Source organism: Rhinoderma darwinii, chromosome 2, assembly GCF_050947455.1.
Source record: "Rhinoderma darwinii isolate aRhiDar2 chromosome 2, aRhiDar2.hap1, whole genome shotgun sequence".
In the NCBI taxonomy this organism is placed as follows: domain Eukaryota; kingdom Metazoa; phylum Chordata; class Amphibia; order Anura; family Rhinodermatidae; genus Rhinoderma; species Rhinoderma darwinii.
The window spans coordinates 336,951,055-336,974,820 of NC_134688.1; the positions used below are offsets into that span (position 1 = coordinate 336,951,055).

A 23,766-nucleotide genomic window follows, 5' to 3' on the forward strand; every position below is an offset into this window, starting at 1 on the left:
CTTTCAGGGGTGAGAACAGGGACAGGTGGTTTCCTCGAGGTAGCCAAGGACGGGGAGCAGCGTTTCAGGAGGGAGGCATGAAACAGATTGTGTATTTGAAAAGACGAGGGCAACTCCAGGCGGAAGGAGACAGGGTTAAGGACCTCAAAGACCTTGTATGGCCCTATATGCCGGGGAGCAAATTTTTTGGACGGAACTTTAAGGCGCAAATCTTTTGAAGACAGCCACACCATATCCCCGACCACAAACAAGGGGTTAGCAGAACGTCTTCTATCGGCCTGAGTCCTTTGTATGCTCTGGGACGCCTCAAGGTTCTTCTGAACCTGGTCCCAGACTGTGCACAGTTCTCGATGAACGACATCTACCTCAGGATTTTTAGAACCACCAGGGGAAACGGAGGTGAACCGTGGATTAAATCCAAAATTACAGAAGAAGGGGGATAGCCCTGACGAGTTACTGACCCGGTTATTGAGGGAAAATTCGGCGAGGGGAATGAAGGAGACCCAATCATCTTGGCAGTCAGAGATAAAACACCTTAAATATTGTTCTAGAGACTGATTAGTCCTCTACGTTTGGCCATTAGTTTCAGGATGGAAGGCCGAGGAGAAGGACAGATCAATCTCCAACTTCTTACAAAAAGCTCTCCAAAACAATGAAGCAAATTATACCCCTCTGTCAGAAACAATATTGACAGGAACCCCATGGAGACGCAGGATGTGTTTGATGAACAAGGTAGCTAACGTCTTGGCATTGGGTAGTTTCTTGAGGGGCACATCTTACTAAAGCGGTCTACTACAACCCACACCACCGACTTGCCTTGAGATGGAGGCAGATCGGTGATAAAATCCATGGAGATATGGGTCCAAGGTCTCTGGGGAATGGGCAAAGAACATAGTAAGCCCACTGGTCGGGACCTGGGAGTCTTGGACCTAGCACAAATTTCACAAGCGGCGACGTAGGCCTTACCGTCTGTAGGCAACCCAGGCCACCAATAGGTTCTAGAAATGAGGTGCTTGGTACCCAGGATGCCTGGATGGCCAGACAGTGCAGAGTCACGATTCTCCCTGAGTACCCTTAGCCGGAATTGCAGGGAAACAAACAACTTGTTCTCAGGAAGGTTCTCGGGAGCTGACGCCTGATCAGCCGCAATTTCGGAGACTAAGTCAGAATCAACAGAGGATATGATTATACCTGGGGGCAAAACACAAGCAGGATCCTCCTCCTCCGGAGGGCTGGCCACGAAGCTATGCGACAGCGCATCAGCTTTAATATTTTTGGACCCAGCCCTATAGGTGACCACAAAGTTGAATCTAGTAAAAAAACAACGCCCATCGAGCTTGTCTCGGGTTTAGCCTCTAGGATTCTAGGAATACCAGATTTTTGTGGTCGGTAAGGACCGTTACCTGGTGCCTAGCCCCCTCCAGAAAGAGGCGCCACTCTTTAAATGCCCATTTAATGGCTAAGAGTTCACGGTTGCCAACGTCATAGTTAGTCTCAGTGGGGGAGAACTTCCTGGAGAAGTAGGCACAGGGACGGAGATGGGTGAGAGACCAAGTACCCTGGGACAAGACAGCACCCACTCCCACCTCGGAGGCGTCAACCTCCACGATGTATGGCTCCATCTGGTTAGGCTGAATCAGCACTGGGGCCGAGATAAAGCACCTCTTAAGGACCTCAAAAGCCTGGACCGCCTCCGGAGGCCAGTGGAGGAGATCGGCACCTTTGCGAGTAAGGTCCGTAAGAGGCTTAGCGATGACCGAAAAGTTAGCAATAAATCTCCTATAATAATTAGCAAACCCCAGGAAGCACTGTAAAGCCTTCAGGGAGGCAGGTCGGACCCATTCAGCCACTGCCTGAACCTTGGCAGGGTCCATGCGGAATTCGTTAGGAGTGAGGATTTGACCCAAGAAAGGTGTCTCCTGCACCCCAAACACACATTTTTCAGTTTTAGCAAAGAGTTTGTTTTCCCGAAGGGCCTGAGGCACCTTCCTGACATGATCAATGTGGGAGGAAAAGTCCTTGGAAAACACAAGTATATCATCAAGGTACACTACAAGAAATACCCCCAGGTAGTCTCTTAAAATCTCATTTATGAAATTCTGGATGACCGCGGGAGCATTACTCAATCCATAGGGCATGACGAGGTATTCGAAATGACCTTTGGGCGTGTTACATAGTTACATAGTTAGTACGGCTGAAAAAAGACACATGTCCATCAAGTTCAACCAAGGGACGGGAAAAGGGAAGGGAAAAATTTCTACACGTAGGAGCTAATACTTTTTTGTTCTAGGAAATTATCTAACCCTTTTTTAAAGCCATCTACTGTCCCTGCTGTGACCAGCTCCTGCGGTAGGCTATTCCATAGATTCACAGTTCTCACAGTAAAGAAGGCTTGTCGTCTCTGCAGGTTGAACCTTTTTTTCTCCAGACGGAGGGTGTGCCCCCTTGTTTCTTGAGGGGGTTTCACATGGAACAGGATATCACCATATTTTTTGTATGTGCCATTAATATATTTATATAAATTAATCATGTCCCCCCTTAGTCGTCTTTTTTCAAGGCTAAATAGGTTTAATTATTTTAATCTTTCCTCGTAACTTAGATTCTCCATGCCCCTTATTAGCTTCGTTGCTCTTCTTCGTATTTTTTCCAACTCCAGGGCATCCTTTTCATGAACTGGAGCCAAGAATTGAACTGCATATTCTAGATGAGGCCTCACTAATGCTTTGTACAGTGGCAATATTACATCACTGTCCCGCGAGTCCATGCCTCTTTTAATACACGACAATATCCTGCTGGCCTTTGAAGCAGCTGATTGACACTTCATGCTGTTATTTAGTTTATGATTTACAAGTACACCCAGATCCTTCTCAACAAGTGACTCCCCCAGTGTAGCTCCCCTTAGGACATATGATGCATGCAGGTTGTTGGTACCCAGATGCATAACTTTACATTTATCTACATTAAACTTAATTTGCCAACTGGATGCCCAAACACTAAGTTTATTTAAATCCGCTTGCAATTCACGAACATCTTCCATAGACTAAACTATATTACATAGCTTGGTGTCATCTGCAAAAATAGAAATAGTACTATTAATCGCATCCTCTATATCATTAATAAATAAGTTGAATAATAGTGGTCCCAGCACTGAACCCTGGGGTACACCACGTATTTACTGGGGACCATTCAGGGTAGGAATCATTTACTACAACTCTCTGGATACGGTCCTTGAGCCAATTCTCAATCCAATTACAACCTATATTTTGTAAATCTATAGTCCTTAATTTACCCATTAGATGTCTATGAGGGACAGTGTCAAATGCCTTTGCAAAGTGTTAAACACAGTCTTCCACTCATCCCCTTCTCTGATTCGGATAAGGTTATAAGCCCCCCGAAGATCAAACTTAGGGAACCATTGGGCCCCCTGAACCTGATTGAAGAGATCAGGAATCAGAGGAAGGGGATATTGGTTCCTTACAGTGACCTTATTCAAGTTTCGGTAATCGATGCACGGCCTAAGACCACCACCCTTCTTCCCTACGAAGAAGCCAGCACCTACCGGAGAAGTAGAGGGGCGAATGTGACCCTTGGCCAGGCTTTCCTGGATATATTCTCTCATGGCTTCACGTTCAGGACAAGAGAGATTAAACATCCTACACTTAGGGAGCTCAGCTCCTGGTACCAAATCGATAGTGAAATCGTACTCTCTATGAGGAGGTAACTCTTCGGAAGCCTTTTTAGAAAAAACATCAGCGAAATCCTGAATAAACTCAGGTAGAGTGTCCACCTCCTCAGCGAGAGAAACCAAATTAATAGAAAAACAGGACGTCATGCATTCATTACCCCATTTAGTGAGATCCCCAGTATTCCAGTTAAACATGGGATTATGCATCTGCAACCAAGGAAGGCCTAAAACCAAATCGGACGATAATCCTTGCATCACCAACACAGAACACTGCTCGAAATGAATGGAGCCCACAATGAGTTCAAAAACAGGGGTATGCTGCGTACAATAACAATTAGTAAGTGGAGTGGAGTCGATACCCACTACCGGGACAGGTTTAGGCAAATCAATCAATGGCATAGCTAGAGACATAGCAAATTCCACAGACATAATATTAGCAGAAGACCCTGAATCCACGAAGTCGCTGCCGGTGGCAGATCTACCATAAAAAGAGACCTGAAAGGGAAGCAAGATCTTATTAGGTTTCATGTATACGGGAAATACCTGTGCGCCCAAGCGACCTCCCCGATGGTCACTTAGGCGTGGAAGTTTTCCGGTTGCTTATTCTTACGCCTAGGACAGTCGTTCACTTGATGTTTGCCATCTCCACAGTAGAAGCAGAGACCATTCTTCCTGCGGAACTCTCTACATTTTTGGGGAGACACGGAGGCCCCCGACTTGCATCTGTTCATCCGAGTTTTCCGTGGAAGAACGGGGCAACGGAGCCCCGAGAGCTATCATAGGGGAGCCAGAGGAAAAGGCACAAAAACGTTCAAGTCGTCGTTCCCTGAGACGTCGGTCAAGACGTACCGCTAAAGCCATAACCTTATCTAGAGAGTCAGAAGAGGGATAACTAACTAACTAACAGGTCTTTCAAAGCGTTCAACAGACCCAATCTAAACTGGCACCTCAAGGCTGGGTCATTCCACTGAGAAGCTACACACCACTTCCTAAAGTCAGAACAGTACTCCTCAACGGGTCTCTTACCCTGACGTAAGGTCACCAGCTGACTCTCGGCAAAGGCAGTCTTGTCAGTCTCGTCATAGATGAGTCCGAGAGCCGAAAAGAGAAGGTCAACAGAAGAGAGTTCAGGGGCGTCAGGGGCCAAGGAGAAGGCCCATTCCTGGGGGCCGTCCTGGAGCCGGGACATAATAATACCCACTCGCTGGCTCTCAGAACCTGAGGAGTGGGGCCTTAAACAGAAATAGAGCCTACAACTTTCCCGAAAGGAAAAAAAAGTCTTCCGGTCCCCTGAAAACCGGTCAGGCAACTTGAGGTGGGGTTCAAGAGGTGGTGTGGAGGGTACTACCTGGGTAGCATCACGCTGGTTGCACCTCTGAGCCAGGTCTTGGACCTGTAGGGAGAGACCCTGCATTTGCTGAGCCAGGGCCTCAAGGGGGTCCATAGTGTGTCAGGGACCAGGGTAGAAAAGGTAAATGGCTCTGTGATTATGTAATGTCAGGATAGGGAGACAGACAGGTGAGCCCTAATCTACCCACCACTCAGTCCCTGCCTACTTGCACAGCCCATCCGTACAACTGGGCGACGGTCCCTACGCTGAATATGTGAACGACAGACGAAACAAGACAGCGTACACAAAGCAAGGGAAGTGGGGAAGTTGCCCACGGCAACACCGTGAGCAACAGAGTAGTGGACAAGCCGAGTCAAACCAGGAGTGTACGTGGTAACAAATGCAGAGCAGGAGAATAGTCAGTCAAGCCAGGGTCAGTATTAAGCAGAGGTCAATGGTAACAGCAGAAACAGCAGAGACAGGAAACAGGAGAATCACAGGCAAAGGACAAGCAGCAAATGAAGGTATAAGTAGACCAAAGGCGGGAGCTAGAACCGTCTGGCCAGGCTGCGATAGGCACTCCCACTCCTCAGCCAGTGGTAGCAGATCGAATCACTCTAGTAGACCTAGGAACAGATGCAGGCTGATTAACCACGGGCGTCGACACAGAACCTGTGTCAGGCAAATCCTTTACAATCACGCTGATTGGTCAGCGTCATACACTTCTCTTTACACTTCTATTTACAACGCCCACTTGGTTAAAAGTTAAAAAACGCCCAGTTGGGCATTAAGAAACTAATTAGCTTAAATATAAAATTGTTTATAACTTGCTCAAAAATAGCAGTTTTTTAAAATGTTGTTATCTACATTACAGCGCCGATCAGATTATGTAGGCGACAGGACACTTATAATCTGGTTACAGAGCCTCTTTAAGATGTACAGGAATGTACATAAGTTTTGTTTGTCTTGTAAATTTTGTATATTTGTATAAGTTTAATATTTTTCTAATAAAAAGAGTACCAGCAGTGAATGCTAGCAGCCAAAGTCCGCCCTTCTCCTCCTCTCATCTAATAAAATGTGAAGGCTGAGGAGAAGAGATGCAGGTGCAGATTTGCAAAGCCAACCATACTCACTTGTTAGACGCGCTCTCTGTATCGTGATCCGCAGGGGCGTGCTCTTCTCCACTTCAAGTTCTTCGCTCTGTTGTGAACTTGTGGTATTCTGCACACAGTGGCGGATATAGGATTGAAATCTAGGGGTGGAAAAAACGCAATCAAGCACACAGCACTGCCCAAGAGTAGCCGCCAATTGTGGGGGCACGGGGCAATTGCCGAGTTTGCCCCCCCTAACACCACCCCTATAGAACTCTGCTACCTGTCAACGGAAAAATCATCTGTCAGAAGGAAAAATGTTTCCCGATGATTACAAGAAAGCCTCACCTGGGAATTAGACTTTCTTGTACTCCACCATGGGTAAATTTTTCCCTCTGGCGGATGAATTTAAGGTTGACAGGTAGCAGAGTTACATGAAGGGAAATATTTGTCCTTGACCTCTAGTTTCTATTGCGGCACAGGGGAGAAAAAAGTATACGTTTTTTTATTTTTCATTATGCTAACTTTTCTTGTTTTGGTAGGTTCCGCCGGAACATTTAGACTAAGTCGTAGATTCGTTGGACTACTTCGATAATCTACGTTTTGTTTTTTTAACTAAAATGGTGAAAGGCGGTTACATGAGGGAGTTTTTATTTCAATAAAAAATGTTTTCTTATGTCTCTTTGTTTTTTAAAACCTTATTACCACCTTAGTAATGGCCGCTGTTTCATTGACGGCGTCCCCTACTAAGGCAGGGCTTCGCGTTAGCCAGTAAAAAGGCTAACACTAACCCCCCATTATTACCCGCATACCCACCGCCACCAGGGGTGCCGGAAACAATCCAGTGCAGTGGGGTGGCCACAGGCTGGTATTATGATGCTGAGAAGGGCCAAAAGGCTGCGGCTGATTTATTGTATCTGGCTGGTTATGAAAACCAGCGTGAAAATCAGCACAAAAAAACACTGTGTGAATAGGGCCTAACAGTGCAGGAGGTAGTTAACCCCTGTTAATTGCTAAACTTTTAGCAAGTCCAAAATCACTTCTCCTTAAATCCACGATGAGTAACAATGACGTGGGAAAAAAAACAGAATGTCTCACTGTGCCAGTATGTGTGTTTTTGCTGCCAGATATGCAAGCCAAAATTCAGACTGAATGTGAACACATAATGTAGTTAGAAGACATCATATACTAGAGCAATACAAAAGAACATGAACTTGTAAGCGCTGATAACCTGAAAGAAACATTGTTTAAGAGACATGGACACGTTGCGACAGATTTATTAATGTATTTATGCCAGGATTATATGGCATGCACCAAATTTAATAAGTATTTTAGACTTTTGTTTACAACTACCGAAAGTTTGTCTACAAAAAGAACAGGCGTAAAATGACACTTGTTCAGTTGGCTTCCTCAGAATTAAGGTAAATGTAATTATTCAAAAGAGGAAATTATCCTTTCACTTGAGCTGGCCATACAGATAAGATAAAAAGCAGCGGCCAATATGCTATAGAAAGATCTTCCTAAAAACATGCCAGACTTTTATAATGATTAATGGCCAATATACGGAAAATATATATATATATTTTTATTTATTTTTTATTTTTTCCATTGTGTAGGGACAGCATTAATTAAAATGAGAAACCGATAGAATAAGTGTCAAAATGTTATTAATTTCTTAATGACTGCCTATATACCTTTTGTCATGTGCCTGCTTGAGCGGGTATCGGGCTGTCTAAAGACTACATTTAAAAAAAAAAAAAAGTAAATAATAAAGAAATGAAAAACACTTTTTCCTCTTTAAAAATTCTTTAATATAAAAAAACTAAGAAAAATAATAAAAAAAAGTATACATAATTGCTATTTCCACATCCGGAACTACTGCGTTATTTAAAACACACAATGAACAACGTAAAAATGAAAATAAAAAACAATGCCAGAATTGCTGTTTTCTGTTTATCCTGCCTTCCAAAAAATGCAATAAAATGCGAGCAAAAAGTTCTATGTGCCCCATATTTTATTTTAATTATTTTATTTACCAACCGCAAAAAATAAGTCCTTATACAGCTACGTCGGCAGAAAAAAAAGTTAAAGTGTAGCTAAACGTTCGACAAACTTCTGACATGTCATAGTGACATGTCAGAAGTTTGTATTGGTGGGGGTCCGAGCACTGAGACCCCCACCAATCGCTAGAACGAAGTAGCTGAAGCGTTCGTGTGAGCGCTCAGCTGCTTCGTGTCTGTTCGGCTATTTCCGGAGATAAATGTATCGGTGTATGGACTCAATAGTAAGTCTATGAGCCCGTACACGACACATTTATTTCCGGAAAAAGCCGAACAGAAACGAAGCAGCTGAGCGCTCACACGAACGCTTCAGCTGCTTCGTTCTAGCGATTGGTGGGGGCCTCAGTGCTCGGACCCCCACCAATACAAACTTCTGACATGTCACTATGACATGTCAGAAGTTTGCCGAACATTTAGCTACACTTTAAGGCTCTTAGAATGTGGCGACACAAAAACAAATACTTTTAATTGTGCTAAAGTAGTAAAACATAAAAAAAACGATATGGCCTACTTCACACGGAGGAATTTGCAGGGAGAAAAAAAAAATCACTGCACTTTCAAAAAACGCTGAGAAAAACGCTTTCTCTGCCTCCCATTGATTTCAATGGGAGGTCAGAGGTGGAACCGCGGCAAGAAAGAACATGCCGCTTTTTTTTCCCACGTTCTGGCTAAAATGGGAGAAGATTATTTTGACTGGAATTTTCTTTTAAAAAATTTTAATTATTTTGTTACATCTTCAGACCAAATAGACTTACATAGCTCTCAAGTCATCCTGAAGCATCACGTCTCTCATTCAGATTTTAATTCAACGTAAAAATCCATATGCAGCTACCTCTAGCAGTAACTGTGGGCTACCGGAATTCTTAGATTTAACTCCGCTTCTGACAAGAGGGAGCTTCAAATTAAATATTAAATAATAATTTATAAATATATATATATGTATATATATATATATATATATATATATATATATATATATATATATATATATATATATATATATATATATATATATATATATATATATATATATATATTAAAAAGTAATTTCACAAAAGTAAAGTGTAAAATCTAAGGAATAGCATCACATCCAAATCTGTGATTTTATCCTGTAGTGGTATTTAGTGTTCTGTGGTGTGTTTAAGTAGTAGATTTCCTTGCATGAATGTAATCCTCCCCCTACTTTACGTAATAGCACTGAAGGGGGGCACATAAACATATCATATGAAACATGGGACCTTTGTAACTCCACCTCACTTGTGCTTGAGGCTGGAACACACAACGCTCTTTCTCTCTCTGCAGCTCTGACCTTACAGGGCATTGCAACCCAGGACTTGATTCTCTCTGCTCTACTACTACTGACAGACAAAAAGATGCTTCCCTTCAATCTTAGGACCTGGACAAGAGGGCAAATCCTGCTTGCTATGATGAGTATCCTGACTGTGCTGGGTGAGTAGCAGTGATAGTATGCGAGGACTTATAGTACCATTACATGCTAACTCATGGGTAGCACTGAAAGCTACACAGTTGTCCATTGTCAGGCATTGTGCGCAAGCTTTTAGTAAAATAATGCCTTGGTAAACATGCATTTTCTTTGGTTACATCCACAACAAATATCACATTTCATTTATTTATGATTGTTATTTCTTTTGCTTCCATTCATTTACTGTCACATGCAGATCATAAAGTTTGGGATAATGGTGTATTTCTTGTATAGACGTTGCTGCTTAGCCAAAGTATTATAGAAAGGCATATCATATCTAGGAAAAATGGAGTAATTAGTGTGTTGTTGTTTTTATATTGAAACTAAGCAATATATTATGTTAGGTTAATTGCATTAAAAACCAGGTCATATAATCTACACAGGATCCCTGAACGATCCCACAATAATTACACGTTACTGTATAATAGAGACAGTATGGAATTTTAGAGGAGCGCGAACCGTATTCATCAACATAGTCCACTTTGATTGAAGAATGTGGCGCAGCTCCAGAGTTATGCTAAGTTCTACCTGGAATAGCTTACCATCACATTTATGTGCGGAAAATTGTTGGAAATATGTTTTAAATATGTTGCATAGTGTGTGACGTACAAGCCACACACATGGCTTTTTCTAATATTTACGGGAAATTTGTAAAAAAAAAAAGTTTTGGCAGTCTTCATAAATATGGCACGTAGCCTGAGCACAATTCTTGTCAATGCATTGTGCTTCAATGATCAATTAAGTATAGCCTAATACAATAAATTGAACAAATACGAAACCAGTACTATTTAGTTGTCTAAGACTATATGTCCTATGTATTTACATAAACTTCTGACAGTTTATAATGTGAAGACGTTTAAGGCTAGGAAAAGGTGATTGTAATGCTCATCAATGGGATTACTAACAGGAAGTCCAGGAAAATATCTGCCCCATCATAACTATTTTAAATGTCTCCAATTCTGGTACATTTCTAAGAGACATTTACATTTAGTGCTTCTTTAAAAATAATAGATTCAAACACTTACTGTAGTGGGTGTCTGTCACCATGAAGAAGGAATATTTGGAATCCTACATATACTGTACCTAGTAGTATCTACCAGAGGAAAATTCCTTTAACAGTTTTTCAGTTGTAAGTTTTCAATATTTTAATGTTTAATATCTCTAAATATAGATAAATATAACACTTATATAACTGTATAGTCCATAAAGATTGTGCACATCTCAAATTATTATAGTTATGATATAAAAGTAGTTATAATGATTTATGGAAATAAGATCTTGTGTTCGATTACTAATACTTTTTTTTATGGGTATTTCCATCCCAAATATTAATGGCATATACCCCACCTCATCAGGAGAATCCCCTGTTCAATGGAGAGATTCACACACAAGTGCAGCCACCACCTCTTTGAAGCTGATGCAGCTTACGATCATGTTGCATTAGCAAACACGGGTCTGGGGACATGACATAATATGTAGGGTTCCTTTTTTGTATGTGAATGGCTAAAAAGTTGCACATGAAAATTAAAGAGGAACTCTTCTCTGCCTGGGACTCCTGCAAGAAAAATTTACCTTGAAAGATTTTAGGATTCCAATCTCGAATACACAGCAATTTTTTAAATAAAAGACGTAGCTCTAAAAGAAGTAACTCTAAACACTGTCTAAAGGACTTGTACGATCTGTTATGACTTTGATTATTCCAAAGGGAAAAAAAAAAGTGCTGACATGCTCTCATTAAAGTGGATCTGTCACTAGTTTATTAATTCCCTATCTCCTAACTAATCTAATAGCCACTATGATTACAGTGTAATTTTTTTCAAAAACGTTTATTATATGAAAAGTTGTGTGCATTTTTCGTAATATGCTAATTCGACTATACTTGCCAAATGGGAGATAACGCTTTCTTTTCACTTGGGGTGTTGTAATGTTTTCTGTATTAAGCTGTCCAGTCAGCATCATACAGTTGTGATGCCTCTGGTTGTTTCACTGCGAGAACTGCGATCCTGGTGCCATATGAAAGATTAGAATCTAGGTTCTAGGTGGTCCACATCCAGAGATATGGCTATTTGAAATGACCCGCCTTCCCTCCAGCCTCAGTCTCTCACACTGTGTATGAAGCAGCTTCATGCTGATAGGACAGCGTCAGAGGCTGTGAGGTAGCTCCACTTCAGGAGAATCGCTGGTGTTGACACCCACTTGTCTATTATAGCCTGATTTGCATATTTAGAAAAACGTTTATAACTTTTAAAATACGTTTTGGGACAAAGTTTTCACTAGCATTATCAGTGTGACAGCGCCTATCAGATTAGCTAGGAGATTGGGCATTACTAAACTGGTTACAGTTTAAGGATGAAAATATTAGTTATTTTCTGAACTATCACAGAAAAATGGCAGAAGGTAATGAGATCATGGTAATGGAATCCTCACCAATTCCCAGAACAAAGGAATGCAGTGCTATCTAAAGTGGTTATCCGGCGAATTTAAACTTATCTCTAAACCAGCTCATGATGGTGTGCACAAATAAAAATGCCATACTCTTTTCATGATTCCCCCGCCGCTCCCGTATCAACGCTGCTCGGTCTCCCACCAGTCTCTGCTTCTTGCTGCAGCCATGACAACCCAACACAGAGACATGTGACCAGTGGAGCCAATCACAGGCCACAGCAGTGACCTGCTACAGCCATAGTAGGTGAATGGCTGCAACGGTCCCATGTCCCTGTGTCGGGACATTATCGCTGCAGCAGGAAGTAGAGACCGGTGGGACTGGGCACTGTCGGTATGGAAGCACCGGTTGATCGGTGAGGTGAGTATGGTTTTTTTTTGTCTGATTGTGAGTTGGTTTAAAAATAATTTTTATCCACTGGGCTTCAATGAGGTTAAGCCTTTCAATGTTTGTTGGGGATTATCCATGATCTCTGACATTGCTCCATATTTACTGAAATCTCCAAAGGGGTTGGCTACATTACCAAGTTCACTTGTTACTTAATTTGGGGAGATTACATATCAGAACATACTTTAATGGGGTTGTCAGTTTTGGACAATTCCTTCTTGTTTGAGGAGTACCCCAGCAATAAGATGATCACAGAGTATCCTGATGAGACCACCAGTGATCACCTGTTCACATTTCCTGCAGTTGCACCCTAGAGAAAATTAAACATTACACAGTGACCATTTAAATCAATGGGCTATCCATGTAATGTATAAATGTAACAGGTCCTCCAGAAAACAAGACACTCTTAACTTAGTTTTCTAAACCAGACTACTTTTTAGTTAAATTTATTTAATATTATTAATATAGTGCCAGCATATTCCACGGCACTTTGCCCAAATTGTATTCACACACATCACACATGTCCCTGTTCCCAGTAGGACTTCCTCTTTCACTAACAGCTCCAAGATATCATAAAAAAAACCTGATTTGTTTGGATGTTACAGAGGACCTAATGAGATTTTCTCTGAAATTACATTGATGACCTATTCTTAGGATAGGCCCCTAGTGTGTGGTCGATGAGGGTACAACCGAAGGACCCACACCAATTAGCAGTATAAAGGGACCACAGCGCTCCAGTACATGCGGCTGTGCCTTGTGTAGCAGCTCAGCTCCATTCAAGTGCTTTTGTTCTATCGATCAGAGTGGGTGCGGGGGTCTAACCCCAACCGATCACACGTTGATGGCCTATTCTAAGGAAAAAACATCAATGTATAATCCTGGCAAAACCCCTGATGTTCTTTTTTTCCTTCTTACATGACCCTCTCCTTTGTACAACAAGTGAAAATTACATACAGTAATTTTGTGAATTTGACAGACCATTGATATAGTGACAGTAAATGTATTAATAGTTGTACACATGACCAACAATTCCCGAACCCATGTGGATGGACATGTGAAAATATTGTCCATTCTCAAACATTTCTCAAGAACACTGAAAAGTCAAGGAACTCCCTTCCTGTTCAAAGTTTCCAATAAGATAGTTTGGCAATCACACTACAAATGTGTAAATGAATCGAGAAAGTGCCAGAACTGGAGAAAAAAATCTGCACTGGAACAGAACACACCACTTGCAAGTAATTTAGCATTGCTTTGAAGTAAAGGAAACTTAAAACAAGTTTGGCACGAATGGTGAAGACTTGGCTCCTTCTCATGTAGCATATGTTGACATTTGAGTAACAGTTTAATTATATTTTGTAAATACATTAAAATTATAAAAGGACAGTTCTGTGTCTCATCTGTGCTGCATTATATTTTCTACTGCAATAGTTAACATTGAATTGGCATTTTCTGATAGCAAGGAAGTTACATAAAATATAAAGAACTACAAACTTTCTATATTCACATAGGCAGCTATCAATTTACTAGGAACTGGGAACATAACTAACTGTTGATGTAACATGGTACTCAAAATGGTTGACTTTACAGCAGAGTAAAGGGGTTTACAGCACATATGCACGAATCATTTGGTACTGTGTATGTGTGTGTATATACATATATAATTTTTTAATTTTTTAATTTTTTTTTGTGGCATGGTGTTTTATCCTTCCATTTATGCCAACCAAAAACATTTATTTTATTATTTGGACAGGAATGATATGCATCACTGCAGTTCTATTAAACCGCATACCAAAGGCATAGACTTTCCACAGGGGTTCCTTATGCTGAAATTTCAGTGGTAGAAAGAAGGACACAGGCGTGCTCCCTAGCCCTGCATCTAAATACCCTGGCCAAGGCAGGCTATTGTTGTTAGCGCCCCTTGAATCTCCTACTGTAATAGCCGCCACTGTCTACGGCTCCGTCCGGGTCATGGCTCACTAGCAAGCTACTGTGATTTCATATACCTTCTCTTTTGTTATGTCTTATTTCTCTCTATTTTATAAGTATGGTTAAAAGTTTCTCAAAGCATACCCAACTTTTTAGATGACTTTTCAGAATAAGCTGACATATGTGTGTATATGAGTAATAATACTATTTATGGATATTATATTTGTATATGGCATTATTTTTTTTAGCAGTTTTCCCCTCTGCAGGTTCTATCTCTAATTCTCAGCTAGTGAGTAAAGCATAACAGCTGTCATGTTTTCTATACACAGCACACATAGAAGAGGAGAATACTGCTACCCTATCTCTATACAGCAATAATGAACAGTGTAGCTGTGAATCAAGCACTGGGGTGAGATATACCACTTACCAGAAGTTGCAGCAGCATGGAGGACATTATACAGCAGTAATTAGCAGTGTAGGTGAGAATCTAGCACTGGGGTAACATATAACGCTTACCAGTAGCTACAGCACATTTGTGTGTCTATGTGTGTCTATTTTTCCCTCCTACCTACTCCTGCTCTTCCTCACCTGCTGCCAGGAACCTTACCAAGCCAGCATTAAGATGATCAATTGATTGTCTAACTGTCTGTTAGCTAGGGATACATTGCCGAACAATCAAAAAATTTTCAATGGGGTTGTTAGTATGCCATTAGGTCTTGGGTCTTCATTTTACAGTACAATTGCCAATGAACTAAGGGAATAGGATTTTTTTTATACTTCCCTCACTGCTAAATTAACAATATTTTTTGTAAAAATAAATTTAGAACGGAGAACCTTATTCAAGAAATTATTTTTCATTATAAAACCAGGGGATCCTTTGTAAAATTCCAGTACACTTTTGATCTTACATTATGATTTATCAAAGAAAATCGTTATATACCCCATCAAACTGAAATAAAACCGTTATTATATTCCAATTAGTTATTTATTATGTTTCCTAACACATTTGGGTGACTGATTAAGAGACTGGACAGTGAACAAAATGTGCACATCTAAAGATACAAAAGCCACGCATTGCCTTGTCTCAACATAAGACATGTGCTATGCCATATCTGATAAGACATCTGTTTTACTGGCATGAACAAAATATCTACTATAGAATGCTGCATTTAAGATGAAACGTTAGCTTACCCACAATAGAGATAAATCCATCATACATTTTAACTACGTCACATAAGCTGACTATCAACTATAGTAATTGATACAACATGAAGTTAATGGATCTCTCTACCCTCATCATAACCAAGCAACCTGATTCTTACATCTCACTGCTAAATGGATAAGTGGACGTTGTCATTTTGATGGGGCCTATGGTTTCAGCACGATTTTGTTTCTTGATCTCCAACCTGAACCTCTTCTCAATCTCATGTGGACTAATCACTGAGGTAATCACTGATGTATGTAGGGTACATTTGGCGGGCTGAATTGAAAATTTTCCTATTTAAGACATTAAGGGCTAGGACACCTTTGAGGGCATTTGTTTTTGTTTTTTTTTTAAGTAAATAGATTAGTCTAGTCTTTGTAATTAGTCCCAAAGTCCTGACGGGTTCAGTGTCGGCGGGTCAAACCTGTAATCAATCACATCTAAATTATGAACTTAGATGTAATTGATTACAGGTGGAGAGAGACACGCAGGATCCGCCGACCCTGAAGCTGCAGGTCCACGGGACTAACGGATTCATTGTAAAACGAATGATACAGCTGCTCTGTATAGAGAATACAGAACAGATGTATCTCCAAAAGTAAAGCGATATTTTTAAATAAAGACTACTTACAAAGTTACACAAAACACACTGACTGATCTATTTATTTTAAAATAAACAATTTAAAAAAAATGCCCTCAAAGGTGTCCATAACCTTTAAGGTAAGTAGAATCTTCCAAGAAAGTGCAATAATAGACCTGGTAACTTGAGTACAACCACCATTGATCTAAAACTGACAGTCAGCGCTTCTGCAGCTTTCATGCCACTTCACCAGAGGCTACATACTTCATAATCACTAGCCATGGACCTTATATTCACTGTACAGGTGAACTAATATTTCTGGCCACGGCCTGGTTTTATTAAAGGCTAATTTTTAATGAACATTATATACATTATGTATACACCAAGGCAGTAACAATATACAGTGACGTAACCACATATAAACTATTATCAGGGCTGGATCAATGTCTGTGTAGGGCACTGGGCAAAACATTGTGTGGGGTCACTTCCAATTTTTGCAATGAGAGAAAACAAGATTAGCCAAGAAAGTCTCTAAAGGTACTATTACACAGCCTGACATGGGTCGCATAAACGAGCGGCGATCAACGAGACAGCTCGTTGAGCGGCGCTCATTTGCTCCTATCACTCGGAGCAATGATTGGATATGTAGAGGGACGAGCACTCATTACTACAATCGCTCATCCCTATAAATTTTCCTCATCTCGGCAGCGTATCTTCCTGATTACACAGGGAGATGTGCTGCCGACAACGATGATTTTTAATTCTGCATAAAAGAGCAGATCAGCCAATGAACGAGCGTTTGTTCATTGGCTGAAAGTTGCCTTTATTACACAGGGCAATGATCGGGAACAAGCGTTCCTATGAACACTCGTTTTCCCGATCATTGGACCATGTAATAGGGCCTTAAGCTGCTAAGCAGCCATAAAGCAGTAGATGGTGTTTTACTCTTTTTTTCAAGACCTTCTGCTGGAAGTCACGTAGTGGTATGTGATGCAAAGATATGTGGTAAAGACTGTAAAATCAAAGCCTCACGATCACACATACCGTAGTGCCATACTATCACTGATGACTTCTCATGGAGTGCTTTGCTTCTGTTTTTAAAAATTGTGGTAGCGATGTATTGTATTTTTTTTCCACATAGGACTACAGTTTTAACACTGCTTTATAGATAAAATATATCTTTCTGTTGGCATGTTTTGGAAAGTTTGTAGTAATATGACAAATGAGCACACTGAGGATGACACACCTAGCGTGATCCATCTCACATTCTTTTGTCTTATCAGTGACGATTCAGACTAGTTAGACGTCTAATGAAAGATTGTACCAGACCAGAGTGATGTCATAGTGCAGATTGATTTCCCATGTTTATTCCTGCGTGCCTTTGAACACACTTCACCGGCATCCTGTCTGGCACTGAGTGAAAAGGGGACTTATTTTATCAGTTGTTTCCAGAGGGCAGAAGGTCCCACCCTTCTGGTTCCTTCCACATGTCATACTTGAAGTCTCCATGACTAATTTAGAACAGACTCCCAGGTCTCTGCTATTGTGGGACAATGATGTCTATTTTAGATCTTCCTATGACATTCCCTCTTTTCCATCAGAAATATATATCTCACATACTCCAAGTGCCCTGCCTGTTAGTATCTGTGTTATGAGCAGTAATTCCTAGGGAGTATGAAATCAATAAAATAAGACAAACCACATGTCAGATAAAAAGCTTGCATTTAGTAGAAGTGATAAGCGGATAGAATGCCAAGAAACGTTAAAAGTAAATAAACTGACAAGCTAGATTTATAGCCATGTGTGTAAATGACCATACACTTATTCCTTGTGCAGGGATGGAGTGAATGGTGCCTGGTTCAAGCATTCAAAGAACACTAAAGAGAGAGTGTCCACAAGCCCTGCACTATACTTATTATAGTGTATTAGTTTTTTCTAGAGCAGTGGTTCCCAAACTTTCTAAGGCCGGGACCCACTTTTGGCCAATACTTTTGTTTGGGACTACCGCACTCCCTGCAACATCACACAGCGACAATTGTGCGGACCTGGTATGAGGCGGTCTCAAGTCATCCTGCTGCTGTGTGTCGCTGAGGCATGACTATGGCTGCTGATGGGGTTATGGTGACTCAACCCATCCATTAGTGACTAAAGAGGTGTAGCTAGGGGTTTAGAACAGGGGTGGTGAAACACATCTGAGTGGGCCTCAACCCAGGAGGCCACCCACACAGTATAATGCCCCCATAGCTGCCGCTACACAGTATAATGAACCCTTAGTGCCCTCACACAGTATAATACTCCTATAGCTACCCCCACACAGTATAAGGCCCTTTAGCTGCCCCACACATTATAATGCCCCTATAGTGCCTTCCTACACAGTATAATGCCTGTAAATCTGCCCCCACACAGTATAATGCCCCAATAGCTTCCCCCACAGGATAATGCCCCTATAGCTGCCCTACACACAGTTTAATGCACTATAGCTGCCCCCACAGTATAATGCCGCTATAGCTTCCCCCATGTAGTATAATGACCCCTTAGTGTCCCCCACACATTATAATACCCCATAGCTACCCCACAGCATAATGCCCCTATAGCTGCCCCACACAAAGTTTAATGCCTTATATCTGCTCCCACAGGAGAATGCCCCTATAGCAGCCCCCACACAGTAGAATGCTCCCATAGCTGCACCCACACAGTATGATGCCCATATAGCTGCCCACACACAGTATAATGCCCCTATAGCTGCCCCCACACAGTATAATGCCCTATAGGTTAGTCTCACCAGTATATTGACCCAATAGCTGCCCCCACAGGATAATGACCCTATAGCTGCCCCCACACATTATAATGCTCCTATAGCTGCCCCCACAGGATAATGCCCCTACACAGTATAATGCCCCTATAGCTGCCCACCCCACAGTATAATGCTCCTATAGCTGCCCTCCCCACAGTATAATGCCCCTATAGCTGCCCCCACACAGTAAAATGCCCCCACACAGTATAATATCCCCATAACCGCCACCTCACAGTATAATGCCCCACAGCTGCCCCCACGCAGTATAATGCCCCCATAGCTGCCGCCATACAGTATAATGCCACACAGCTGCCCACACGCAGTATAATGCCCCCATAGCTGCCACCATACAGTATAATGCCACACAGCTGCCCACACGCAGTATAATGCCCCCATAGCTGACTCCACACAGCCCCAATAGTGCATAATAAAAATAATAAAATACATACTCACCTATGCCCATTTCCACAACGGGTCGAGGAGATCCTTCTGCTCTTCAGTTTGTGCAGCGCAGACAGGCGCGATGACATCACAACATCGTGCCTGTCTGCTCCGAGCCGCTCATGGCTAAGTGCTCACCAAAGTGAATGCTGGAGCAAGGAGCTGTCATGCCTGAAAACACTGCGTGTGAACATACCCTTACACATATGAAGTAAATATTCATTTTTGTGACAGCCTTTCAGTATAATGGCTGTTTTTTTGCACATACTCTTTTAATATATCATGTTGGAATTGGGGCCTATTCCATTATTCATCATTATTGATATAATCTTCTAAGGGACTAAACATAATTAAGCTGAGGACTAATAGGCAGGAAGAGGCAGCTGCCTAGAGAGCTGCTCATGTCGGACACAATTACATTACCTGCTTTATATTATGTGCAAGACAACTGTTTCCTGTACTTTTTATAAATGGTTGCCATAGTATGCTCAAATCATCTGCTGAAACTGTTATTCCCAATCAAAAATTTCAAGCACTCCCTTAAACTGTTGTATCTGTAGAGATGGTAGATTACACAGCTACATTTCTCCCCCTTCAAGTGTACATTAGTACATTTTTGTGCAAATATCTTCTGATAAAAACATACAGTAGTGAATGGCAGTTACGCACGCAGAGTAGCATGCAAGCTGTGCTGTTTCTGTAACTACAATTCAGTTCTATGGGACTTACGGAAAAAGCGTAGCTCAGTGGGCTAAGGTGTTTCTGTAATTCATGGTCAGGAATCACACTTTTCAGCCACAACACAGAGAGGTAGAATGGAGTTTAGTGGGCCCCGACGAGGATAACCTGATTTTGACATGTATTATGTCTTCCACAGAGTGCCTCCTTTGAAGAGAAAAAGCTTTTATTACATTTGTGTAAATAAGAATTTTGGAGCAACGAGGGTGTCGTCGTTGCTCCAAAATGCTCCCCTCATTCCCCAGTTCAACCACCCCTCCTGCCCTACTTCCCTTGATTGGCTGGGGCCAGGCAGCGTACTAGGCGAGTTCACCCAGTTCACCTAGATCGGCCCAGTAGTGTAATGAACGCGCGCTCGTCCCTACATCCTAATTGGCACATGCGCAGTGTAATTTTTATGCTCATTGTTCTAATCGGCACTACTGCACATGCATCGATAAGGATGTAGGGGCGCGCGTTCACTACACTACGGGGTCAGGCGTAAACTAGTACGCTGTTTGGCCCCTGTCAATCAAAGGAAGCAGGGAGAGGGGTTGAACTGGGGAATGATGAGAGAGAGCATTTTGGAGCAACAGAGACGCCCTCTTTTCTCCAAAATGCTAATTTGCATAAATGTAATAAAAGCTTTTTCTTCAAAGGATGCACTCTGTAAAATGACATAATACATGTCAGAATCAGGTTAGCCCAATCTATAATAGCCTGTTGGTAGTTCAATAGGGACATCTGGTGACAGACTCCATTTAAACATTGTACAGAAACTGCATACAACCCCCGAAACACACTCCTAGCAGGCCCCGCTTAGGACTCACAGATCTCAGAGTGCCAGCCCCAGAGTTTCTGAAGAGATTGCTGCTCCTCCTCCAGCAGCCCCCGTGTCTCTGTAGTTCCCCCTACTCCTCTATTGTATGTCCTGTTCTCATGGGAGTCCTGACCTTCTGGCATTCTAGAGGCACCAGCTCCTACTGCTCAGGGGGCATTTATGGTTTTAAAGTCACAAAGCTTTTGCTGGGTTTATACTGGAATCTGTAGTTCCACAAGTCACACTGATCTACAGAGCGCTAATATATTAGCAACAGGTGGAACTACAGATTCCAGCATATCCTGCCAGAGATGCCATAGGTTCCCAAACTTTGTGCATTCCTATTGTATTACTCTTTTTACTTCTCTCGCTTTATTTAGTCACTGTATCACTAAGTGATATCTTATGTGAACTACAGGGCAATAGCATTAAAGGGGTATTCCCCCCTTTGACATTTATAGATGTGGGTCCGACCTCTGGGATCCGAATCTATCTCCAGAATGGTGGTCCTTCGACCCCGTCCCTGCCTGGTGAGTTGGCCGCCCCATCCAGGCGGAGGTGGCCGCGCAGCTCTCTCCTTCCACTTCTATGGGCGTTATGGAAACGTCCTTTTAATAAGTTGAATGTAAATGTCTAAGATGGGAATACCCCTTTAAGTATGTGTTGTAGGATGGTGTATGATAGTTCAGTTACACTTTATGTCATGTTATATGTTTTGTTTTTAACCAAAGTGGATGTAACAGTAAAAACATCTGCTATGGATATCTAATAACCTAATATTGGCCATAGACTGATAGCAGCATTGATAGGAGGAGAACTACTGACTGGGCTCATGTCCTGAATTTGCACTGGCACAAATTTTTCAATAAGATGCAACAGTAGTATACAGCAACCCTTAATTCCAGTTCAGAGGGCTGTAAACATTCATTGGCACATTTTGTGCTAAGCAGGCATACACAGAATATTTTAGGGAAGGCATAGGAGCTGATAGGGACAGGGGAAAATAGACCAAAAAATGGGGCCCAGGAGTAATTTGTATTTTTAGGATATGTACATTCAGTGTGATATGGCTGCGTTATCGCATAAACGCATTACAAGTGTCATGCAGAGTGTCTAACGACTCTTGTGCACAAGTTTATTTGTAATAGTTTATCAGGGGGTTTGGGGAATGTCTTTTTATGCTTTGAATGAGGATGGGTCATTTTTGCATTGTATTTTACCTACTTTTAACAATAGCTTTATTATTTTTAGTGATTGTCAATTAGATCTCTTTCACCACTGATTTGCATATAGGGGTATGCTCAGAAGACACACGTGTCTTTTCAGCTTTACTCCCAGCCGCTTATGTCTTGTGAAATACGTGACAGGATTACTGACGTCTTGGGTCATCAGAACAACAGCCCGACATTGAACAAGTGGCTTCTGTATACAGAGACACAGCACTCAAAGTGACACGTTTCGCTTTCTGACAGGGAACTGATTATTTCAGTTCCCTGACACGGTGCAAAAAAATGAACTGTCACTTTGACAGCCCGAAGCAGATAGGCTGGGTTCTCACGAAGGGGAAAAATTGTGGGGGCTTTTCCCTGCGATTCACAGCAAAACCACTGCAAGACCACGCATTTTGACCACAACGTGTGACACCAGCCTTAATGACAACTTAAAGGAATATTCCAGACATTTCAAGTTATCCCCTATCCACTGGACAGGAGATAACTGTTAGATAGATGGGAGTTCGACCGCTGGCACAGCACCAATGGTCCAGTGTCCCCTGCTCCTCTCAGCTGCAAAACCGCTTGCCACAGGAGTTCAATGGAGCAGCGGATGAGTATGCGCCCTGCTACTTCATTTGAAGTCTGTGGCAGTGACGGAAACTGCCGAACACAGAAATATGCTGTGGACGTTTACCATATATGCCGGGAAAGCTTCCGGAATTTACGTTAAATGTATCATTAGGCTCCCATTCGCCTCATGAGTCCAAAAGAGCTTCTTTTTATTTTTTTTACTGGTTAGAACATGACCAGGAAAGATTTTTTTCTCCCACTGGAAGTAAACAATGAATGTTCCCTTTAGCCCCTTCCCGACATTATCTGCATATATACAGCAGAGATCAGGTGGGAGAGCATGGAGCAGGCTCACAGGCTGAACCCGCTCCATAAGTTCAGTGTGTCGACTGTATAAAATCCTACTAGTTTAACGCCTTAGATGCCGTGACATCAAAGCCGTTAGAAGCCGTAGCATCGCAGGGTGCCGATGTTCGTCATGGCAGCGTGGGGGTCTAATGAAGGCCCCCATGTCTGCCATCTTTGTACTCCTATGAAGCCCTGCTGGAAATACGGCTTATTGCAGTGTATTGTGCAAGCGATCCAACAATCGCTGGTTCAAGTCCCCTTTTCATATTAAAAGTTTAAAAACAAAAAACCTTTTCCAATTTTCCCCTAAAAGCATTGTAACATTTTTTCAACATAACTGGTATCGTTGCGTCTGAGCTATTACAGTATAACATTATTTAACCCACACGGTGGAGGCTGTAAAAAAAAGGTTGAAACTGCAGAATTGCTGTTTTTTGGTTAACTTCCTCTACTACAAAAAAATTGAATAAATGTGATCAAAAAGTGTCATGTACCCCAAAATTAAACCAATGGAAACTACAGCTCAGCTCGCCACTGCAAAAAATAAGCCCAAACAATACTCAATCGATGAAAAATTAAAAAAGTTATAGCTTTTGAAAGGTGGGGAGGAGAATGCGAAAACGAAAATAAAAAAAATGGCTGCAGAAGGAAGGGCTTAAATGACAGCAAACAG

General features: G+C 41.8%; 1 protein-coding gene across 1 annotated transcript in view; it reads left to right on the forward strand.

The window, feature by feature from the left end:
- Positions 1-9,405: 9,405 nt before the first annotated feature.
- The window catches only part of CD34 (CD34 molecule), a 99,087-nt gene continuing 84,726 nt past the window's right edge, over positions 9,406-23,766 (forward strand). The window contains exon 1 of the mRNA XM_075853681.1: positions 9,406-9,615. Coding sequence (XP_075709796.1) covers positions 9,540-9,615 — 76 coding nt within the window. The 5' untranslated portion in view covers positions 9,406-9,539. The remainder of the gene's footprint in view (positions 9,616-23,766) is intronic.